The following is a 9,493-nucleotide window of genomic DNA, read 5'->3' on the forward strand; positions in this document are numbered from 1 at the left end:
GTCTTACAGACACAAAATAAAACCCCGGTGGCCTTCCTGGAAAGGTTAAGGGAGGCTCTCATTAAATATACACTGTGGGCCACTTGACCGACCCTTGGGTAGATTCTAACTGCTGTACCCCTACACCATCCCTCGTAAGCTTGAAGAAGCAGATGGGGTTCTCTCCTTGTGAAATCCCTTATGGGCACCCCCCCCATTATCAAGGGCATGACGGGGGGGATCTAAATGAGACAGGCAATCTAACCCTAAGACAACAGACGTGAGCCCTTGCGTCTACCCTAACCACCTTATACCACTGGGTCAGGGAGCGATTACCTGTGAGTCTGACCACAGATGCTCACCCTTTTAAACCAGGAGATGCTGTATGGGTGAAGGAGCACAGTGTCCAACCCCTAAAACCCCTCTGGAGAGGACCGTTCATTGTCATTTTGTGCACCCCTACGCAGGAAAGTAGCCGAAGCGGGTCCCTGGGTTCACTACGGCAGAGTGAAGCCGGCATCTCGAAACGGGGAGTGCCTTCCTGATTCATCAACGCCGTGCAAGCTGACCACAAGGAAGAAGCAATCTGCAACTCCAGAGGCTCCGGCTCCGGGAGACCGCAGCCCTGCTTTAGTCACTTGGAAGCTGACTGATCTACGCACGGCAGCAGCTTGAGGAACCGACGGTCCGATGAAACAAGACTGTTCTTATTTTCTATATGTTTCCTTGCTGTGAGGCACTGTCACGCCTTGTTTTTCACTGTTACCGTGAATCTTGCCCTACTTTTCACCATGGGATTGGCTGAGGCTGCCCCGGGCCGGCTAGGAATTGGGGGAGAGGTTTCTGTTAGCACTCACTAGCCAAGCAGCAAACCAAAAATGCTCAGTGCTATCTATCAAAATCGCTGGGCCTCAGATCACCTGCTTGCTTCTGAGGAAGAAGTGTGTAAAAAGTTTAGCCTCAGCAACCGCTGCCTATAGATAATGAGGAAAAAGTCATAGAAAAGATCACAGATCAAATCAAAAGGATTACTCATGTCCCTGTCCAGACCTGGAGTGGTTAAAACCCCGGAGAGTTATTTGGAAACTAACTTTCAGGGGATTCAAAACTCTCATAAAAATTATCCTCCTGATTCTGGGAGGTTGCTTAATCCTACGGTGCTTGGCTCCCTTGGTTGTACGGTCTGCTTCCAGTCTCACTGAGGCCATGATTTAAAAAAAAAAAAAAAGAGGACAGCCATACATGAAATGATGCTATAGAGATACAAGCCTTTAAACCAAGATGGTGCTCTTTAACCCAAAATAGAGGGGTCCAAGCATCAAAGAGGGGAATGCGGTAGGGTTCCCTCCCTAAGGAAAACAAACAAAAAAACCCTCAAGGTAACCTGGCTATGAGCATACATGACAACATTGCTCACGACCCTATAACAGGAGACCACTTAATCAGACCGCATGTTTGTGTGTGTTTCCATATATGGGAGACAAAGAAGTAGAAAATACATGGGGCGCCTGGGCAGCGCAGTCGGTTAAGCGTCCCACTTCAGCCAGGTCACGATCTCGCGGTCCGTGAGTTCGAGCCCCGCGTCGGGCTCTGGGCTGATGGCTCAGAGCCTGGAGCCTGTTTCCGATTCTGTGTCTCCCTCTCTCTCTGCCCCTCCCCCGTTCATGCTCTGTCTCTCTCTGTCCCAAAAATAAATAAAAACGTTGGAAAAAAAAATTAAAAAAAAAAAAAGAAGTAGAAAATACATTAAAAACAAAAACACCACGTGGCATTCGGGGCTCAATTCTTTGGGTAGGAACCCAACTGAGCGATGCGGCACAAATAAAGTTGCTTCCTGGAAAGAAAAGCCTGGGTGCGGTGTCACGACTCTGTGTGTGAGAATCTTGCTACACTGGAAGGGAGAGGAACCCCTATCATCCAGGCCCTTTAGCAGGAGACCACCAGCACTGTAAAAAAAAAAAAAAAAAAAAAAAAAAAAAAAAAACTTGCATAGGATCGGGGTCATCCGGGGTTCACGGTGGCCGGCAAGGGCAACAAGCATTGCTTCCTGAGCCTTTAGGGTCATTTACAGATAGATGTGAGCCCGTGGGTACATGGCATCTTCCCCAGATCCCAGACCCTCTAACCTCTCTGACTGGCGGAGGTCGGAGCAGCAGTGCTGGGCTGAAGGGCGGGGCCAGAGCCTCAAGGGGAGGGAACGTGGCTGCCCTCTGCCCAGGGCTGATTGGGGGGCTGGGGGAGGGGGCGGGGCACGACAAAAATCTCTGTGTAAGAAATCGCTGCCCTTCAGCTACAAGACAGGGTCGCCGTAGAGTCCGGCTGGCTTTAGGATCTGCGCCCTCATTTCAAGGCAAGTGAAATGTGTGCTCCCCCTCCCTGATCCTCCCCTCCCAAACCCCGGCACGCACTGGTTCCAGAGAATGGCCTCCATTTATTTAGGGAAATCCAGCCGGCACAGCGGAGGACACTGGGTGGGGGCGACAGGGGCGGGTTACATGGCAGCGCGAGTGTGGATGCGGTGTCTGCCCAGATGCAGAGTCTGGGTGGGAGATGCGCGCGCGAGCGGCTGGGTGGTGAAGGCGTGGTGGGGCGGTGGGCGTGACCGGGGCGTGGCGGGGCGGTGGGCGTGGCGGGGCGTGGGCGGGCGGGGGGCGGGCCTGGTGCCCTGAGCGCCGGCTCCCCCGCGCCGGGCGCTCTAGGAAGCCAGGTACCCGGCGTCCACGAGTATGCCCGAGCCGCTGGTGGAGGCGCTGTGGTCGCTGAGCAGGAAGAGGATGCTGCTGACCACGTCCTCCGTCTCTGCGGGGATCGGCGGGATCAGCGCGGTGTGTCCCGGCCGCCCTGGTCGCGCCCTCCGCTCCCCGAAGCCCCGCTGACCTGCAAACTTCTGCAGGGGGTGACGCTCCTTCAGTTTCCGGGCGATCTCGGGGTCCGTCAAGACTTTCTGGCCCATGGCCGTCAGCACCACCGTGGGGTTCACGGAGTTTACCCGGATCTAGGGCCAAGGGGCCGAAGACGGCGGCCTCAGCGAATAGATGAGCCTCTGTGCTCCCCCCCCACCACCTGCGGAACTCGCTTACTGTGTTCAGTCAGTCGCTGCCCAGAGCCTTGGATGGTCCTCGGGCCTCTCCCATGCCGTCTGCCGCCCCTTACCATTGCCAGCCCCTACCCCTGCTCCCCAGCCCACCTTTGTGTGATCCCCAGGTCCTCCCCTCCCATGCCCACCTTGTATGGCCCCAGCTCTGCGGCCATGGCTCTGGTGAATACACTTATTGCGCCCTTGGTGGAGCCTGTGGAGGGAGGGCAGCACTGAGGACCCCTTAGCCCTCTCTGCACAGACGCTAAGCCCCAGCGCCCAGGATCTCCTCATGGATGGATGGGGTACGGGCTGGGTAGAGGGACTTACTGTAGACAGATAGGTTGGGTAAAGTGACATGGGCCACCATGCTGGAGACATGGACAATGGAGCCAGGCACTCCGCGGTGGATCATTCCCCGGGCCACGATCTAGAAACCAGGAGAGGGGCAGCCTGATCTCACCGTATTCCCGGCCGGGCCTTGTCATCCTTGGGCCTTGCTCCCCCACTGGCTCACCTGGGACACCTGCACCAGTGAGCGCAGGTTCACATTGAAGGTCCTGCAGAGGGCAGACAGTCAGAGTGTCCGAGGCCACATCGGCCCCATGTCCTCAGCAACCACTCCCCAGTCCACCTGCTCTCCTACTCCCCACCTGTCGAAGACCTCCTTGGTGACCTCCAGGAAGGGCTGCAGTGGCGCCACGGCAGCGTTGTTCACCAGCAGGTCCACGGGGCCCACGTTGCCCAGTGCCCGCTCCGTGGCGTCCCAGTCACCCAGGTCCACACACACAGTCTGTATCCCGGGACACTGCGGAGAGGCAGTGGTCAGTGATCAAGGAGGTGGTCCCAGCAGGCTCATGAGGCACCCGGAGCGTGTGGGGTCAGGCTTGGGCCGTGACCGGGCTGCTCACCTCCTTGGAGAGGCTGACTAGGTCAGCGTCGGTGCGGCTCACGGCTACCACTTTGGCTCCCAGGGCATGCAGGGCCTTCGCAGTGTCCCTCCCGATCCCTGCAGGGGGGCACCGGGTGGGCAGATACCCCAGTACATCTGGGTCAAGGCTGAGGACTGAGGCTGCAGCCTCTTCCTCTCAGGAAAGAGCAGTGAGGGGGTGCCAGCCAGAGTCAGAGGCTGGCCAAGGGAGGCCCCAGAGAACAGCTCCTTTCCACTGAGCCCAGGGAAGAGACCCTGTCTGGATGTCCCCGTCTGCGTAGCCTGAGCCTGAAGGCCACTGTCTCGGGTGGGGGGTCTTGTACTGACCAAGTAGAGGCAGTGTCCTGTCCCAGGGCGGCCTGCTGGGTGGTGGACGTCACCCGGGGCCGGGGTGTGGTAGGGAGGCAGGCACTGGCGGGGAGGGCTGTGACAGGCCTGGAGGGACTCACAGACCCCAGCACAGGCCTGTGAGGCTTCAAGTCTGGCCACCTTACTCTCCACCTCGGCCCCTCCCGCACCCCCACCTGCTCATACGTACCTTTCCCTGCCCCCGTCACCAGGGCCGGCAGGCCTCTGAAATTCAGTTGCATGGTGCCGACTCTGAGCCTGTGTGCAGCAGCAGAGGAGGGCAAGGAGGTTTTAAAGGCCTGGGGCAGGCCGTTGGGGTGCTGTGGAGGAGGGAGGGGGCTGGAGGCACAGGGCAGGGGCGGAGCATCACTGCAGTCTCTACATCTTTGTTTACAGGAATCTTCTGCCCTCCCCAGCACAACCCAAAGGTGCTGGTCAAACGCTGCACCATGAGGCTTGGAAAAGGAAATAAAGGGGCTTGTGGGTGGCTCAGTCGAAGTGTCTGACTCTTGAGACCGGCTCAGGTTGCGATCGTGCATCAGATTCCATGCTGAGCTTGGAGCCTGTGTGGGATTCTCTCCCCCTCCCTCTGCCCCTCTCCCCGACTTGCACTTTCTCTCCAAATAAATAAATATTAAAAAAAAAAAAAAAAACAGAAAAGAAAAATAGGGGCGCCTGGATGGCTCAGTCACTTAAGCGTCGACTCCGGCTCAGGTCACGATCTCGCAGTTCATGAGTTCGAGCCCCGCGTCGGGCTCTGGGCTGACACCTCGGAGCCTGGAGCCTGCTTCCGATTCTGTGTCTCCCTCTCTCTGCCCTTCCCCCACTCACGCTCTGTCTGTCTGTCTCTCTCTCAAAAATAAAAATAAAGATTAAAAAAATTAACAACAACAAAAACAAGCAGAAAAAAAATTAACCGCGGAGTAGGAACGTGGCCCTTCTTGGATGGTGGGGACGGATGGCCTGGAGCTGGCCCCTGCAAGCCTCGAGCAGGAGCCCCTGGATTATAGCCCAGGCATACTGGGTTTGAGGCCGTTCTCCTGCCCTGCTGACCCCGACTCCACCACGGCCCTAGTCTGTGGCCTCCAGAGCCTTCCTCACTGGCCGGCCTAGGACACCCGCCCCCTGGCTTCCAAGCCCAGAGCCCAATCCTATCCACAGGTGGGGCCACCCTGCCGGCCTCATTCCCTCTCAGGTGTGGCTCGGGGAGGGGGCGGTTCTCCCTCCCGGCTGTCCTGTTTTGGCTCCCTCCCCCCTCTCTGAAACTTCGCCTTGGCACAAATCGGCGGACTCTTCCAGGCACCAGAGGCCTCACTGGGCTTCCGGGCACCAGAGGCCTCACTGGGCTTCTCCTCTGTGCCACTGCTACCTGTGGCTTCTGATGGCGATTGCACTTCTGGCAGCAAGCCCCAGGCCTGTCCTGAGCACCTTCCGGTCCCGGGTCCCGGGTCCCGGGCCTCACGGGACCCATGCCGCTGTCCACAGGTTCGGGGGTCAGGGCAGGGCACGTGACAGGTCTACCAGGCCCTCCCGATCCAGAGGTGTGCCCCACCGTCTCTCCCTCACTCAGACCTGGCCAGCGCCCCAGGAAGACAGGCTCCCGTCCTAAAGCCCATCCTGCCTCTCGGAGACCCCCTCAGTCCTGCAGACCCAGCCGGGCTTGCCCTCTGGGCGCGACCTTGGCTTGCGAATCATCGGCGAGTGAGATGGAGGGACTCCTTGCCCTGACACAGGTAACTCGTGCAGTCTGGCTTTCTTCCCAGACACCTGTTGGACATTTGTTCCCAAGAGGGACTCAAGGTGCCAGCTGTGGGGGTGGGACAAGGAGCCGGTCCTGTGTGCGAGTGAGGCTCCAGAGAGCACATTAGCCAGGTGCCTGCGAAGCGCCTTTATGCAGCGCGGGGCTGAGCTCTCATCTGCGGGATCCGCCCGCAGGTCTCTGAGATCCCCAAGAGAGAGCACACCTGCTTCCGCCCCCCTCTGAGCCCTGGGGGACGGCTTCCACGTGGCCTGGGGGACAGTCCCCAGCCCCCTGCCCACCCTTTGCCTGATCTGCTCGCAGAGGTCCCTCTGGGGAGTGTTCTCCCAAACACCCACAGCTTAAAATTGTCTCCCTACATCCCTCAACCCACACCCCGAATCAGAACACCCGGCAGCACCCGCCCCACTCCACCAAGGCCACCAGGACATTCCAGACACATTCAAGTGCTACGGATCATTTTTATTCTGAAATCATTCAGGATTGCAAGGATAGTACAACCGTTTTCTCTGAACCATTTTGAGAGTAGTTTGCAAAACTAGCACCCCATCGCCCGCAAGTAGCTTAGTGTCTGTTTCCTTCAAATGGACATTATCCTACACACACACACACACACACACACACACCAGCCAAGGGACTAACACCACATGTCCCCACCATGTGTCCTCAGCTCCCTTTCAGGTCTTAAAAATTGTCCCAGTGACGTTCTTGTTGTAAAGAACGGCTTCATTGAGGTATAGTCGATAGATAATCAGAAATTCAACTGAGCAGGTATTGAACATCTGACTTTATTAATCAGTTCGTGGATTAGGCATCATCTCATCCCCAAGCATAGAGGAACTCCGTTGAGCTGCAGAAAAGGAAGGGTTTTGAAGGAAGAGAGGGAATGGAAAAAAGGAAATTAGTAGCAAAGAATGCATTGTTTTAGGCCAAGTGGCCCTCCTAAGGGGAACAGAAGGGGTCCCTCAGTACATGTCCTGGTGCTGACCAGGGCATTCCCCGGATGACTGGCTAACGGGTCCCTGACGTGAGTGACTATATTTGGGGCCCCGCGGTTTCCTTTTTAGCAATACTAAACTGCACAGATTTAACGTACAGTGAAAGCAGCTGGGGCCCAGCCCCGCGAACTCATCACCACAACTGGGGTCATAAACAGACCGATCGGCTCCCCAGGCTTCCTCGTGTCCAGCTGCTTCTGTGCTTGTGGTGGCAACACGTGGCCCAAGCCCCTGCCGCCAAGCGCCCCAGCGCGGGAAGACTGCTCCCCATTGCCCCCCTGTCCCCCCAACTCAGTGCATCCCCAGAACCTAACTCTCCTGGCCGGCCGGAAACGCCCCATTTCAGTTCTGGGTAGTGAAAGGGCCCGATCCAAGGTCACCGTTGTTGGGGCTGGCTCATCCCCCTTGTCTCCCTCACTCCAGGACACTCTTCAGTCTTTCCTTGACCTTTATGACCTTTTGGAGACTGGAGGTCGGTTCTTTTGCAGAAAGTCCCTCAGCTCCGCCTTGCCCGGGGTCCATCGCGATGAGATGCTGCGCGTCTCTGGTCAGGAGCGCCAGGGAGGCGGCGCCCTGTCTCACAGCGCGCCGTCAGCTGGTGACCCGTGTCACCACTGGTGCCGTTAGCTCCGACCCAGGGGTGGAAGGTGACGGCACTAGACCTCACAGCTTGGTCCTTCACACTAAGAAGAACGTGGCTGCCGCAGCTTCGTGTGTCCTCTGAATCGCGGGCAAAATGTCCCCGGGGCCACACGGACTCGGAAGTACGCAGGGAAAGGAGTTCTGGGTCCAGGGGCGGCCGTGCGCAGCACGCACCCACCGGTGCAAACTCGCCACGGAGCGCTTCGCTTCCGGGGAAAGCCAGGAGCAAGACGGGCCTGACGTCATTCGGCCGACAGCCCACCCTGGACACGTGCTGCCCTGGACCCCACGGGCGGCGCATCCCTTCTTGTGTCTCAGCCACCCTGTAACCGACACGGAAGGGGGGCCACCGCTGGCTCGGAGGATGGCAGATGGGGCGGGACCAGGAGGAGGGGAGAGCAAGCAAACGGGCTGACAGGCACGCGAAAACGCACACGAATCACAACGGAATGGCCGCGGCGCTCTTTCCTGCAACCGGCCACGTGGCCACACGGTCACAACTACTGTGCACCCGCCACCAGCCCGCGCCTCTTTGCCCTCGGCTGACCCGGGCTCCTCGCCCGCTGGAGGAAGAGCCCAGCACTCGCACGGCTCCGACTGCGCCCTGGCCCTGCTACCTCTGCGGCGATCACTATCGCGTTGTCTCTGGGGACTAAGCGTCACTCGGAATCCCTGCCCCCGTTGAACTCTGGAAGCCCGGCTGGACGGCCACCGTTCCGACCGAGCGCGGCCACAGAGAAGAGCCCGATGGGAATTTATGTCCCAAAAGGGTGCCGAGAAGGGCGTCCCCTGGGGCTCCGGGTCCGGCAAAGTCGCTCCCGCAGGAACGTTCCAGTCTCTCTGCGCCCGTGGGCACCTTCCCGCACAGCGTGCCACGGAGCCCGCATTTCCAGAGGGTTCTGGCGGCGACCCTTGTGCCCGGTCCCCGTCCGCCGGGCAAGCGCGGCCAGACCCACAGGCTGCCACGCGTGCGGTGGGCAGGCTCTGCCCAGGGAGCCACGTGCACGTCTGCGTGGGGCTTCCTGCTCCTTCCGCACCGGCCCCACACCCTGGCGCCCACTCCACACAGATGTGTCCCCGCTCCTGTGCATCTGACTCAGCAAACCCGGGCGATTGCTCTGGTGAGCCGCCCTTCTCACGTCCCACCGGGACCTCACGTCCATCGAGTCTGCCGAGCGGCTAGAGCGGGGGGGTGGGGGGGGGTGGGGGGGTCGTGCACCTGTGAGGACCAGCAGGCTCCGCAGGGGACCCTCTCTGGGGCCTCCGTGACCGCTTCTTCAGGCAAAGAGACGCTGAGCTCCTGGGACACTTAGGGGTTCACCGCGTGCGTCCGTGTGTCCGGTCCGAGACTTCCAGGCCCCACTCTTCACCAACTGTTGCTGTAGCGTTGACACAGGGTCCCTGGGGCGTGAGGGGTCCGTTTGCACTGTAAGGGTGAGGCTTTGTGTGGCCGCAGAGGGGCGGCGTGTCTTCTAGGACTCAGGTCCCTCCTGCGGGCTTGGGTCTGGGACGACCCCTCCCCCCGCACCCGCAGCACCAGGAGGTCCTTGGGACCTGTGCCGGGAGTGGCCACCTGCCACACCCCACGTGCCCCAGCATCCCAGCTTCCGCCGGGGTCTCTCAGAGCCGGGCCGAGACCACGAGGGTGAGTGACGGGGCCCGCGTCGGGGGGGCAGAGGTGACAATGTGCAGGCTGGGCAGACCCCCGGGGGTCGGAGACCGGGCAGAGGGACGAGGCGGCCTGGGGGCCTCACACAGCC

The 9,493-nt window shown here is 59.5% G+C and overlaps 1 protein-coding gene across 1 annotated transcript; it reads right to left on the minus strand.

Moving 5' to 3' along the window:
* Nucleotides 1-2,390: 2,390 nt before the first annotated feature.
* On the minus strand, nt 2,391-4,654 carry LOC121026451 (carbonyl reductase [NADPH] 2-like). Its single transcript, XM_040469300.1, has 8 exons — nt 4,525-4,654; nt 3,967-4,064; nt 3,709-3,863; nt 3,573-3,615; nt 3,386-3,485; nt 3,205-3,269; nt 2,857-2,974; nt 2,391-2,778 (listed from the first exon to the last, which is right to left on the minus strand). The coding sequence occupies exons 1-8, from the start codon at nt 4,574-4,576 to the stop codon at nt 2,675-2,677; spliced, it is 735 nt and encodes a 244-aa protein (XP_040325234.1). The 5' UTR covers nt 4,577-4,654; the 3' UTR covers nt 2,391-2,674.
* Nucleotides 4,655-9,493: the final 4,839 nt, after the last annotated feature.

This window comes from Herpailurus yagouaroundi, unplaced genomic scaffold (assembly GCF_014898765.1).
Source record: "Herpailurus yagouaroundi ecotype Mexico unplaced genomic scaffold, PumYag 104303, whole genome shotgun sequence".
NCBI lineage: Eukaryota > Metazoa > Chordata > Mammalia > Carnivora > Felidae > Herpailurus > Herpailurus yagouaroundi.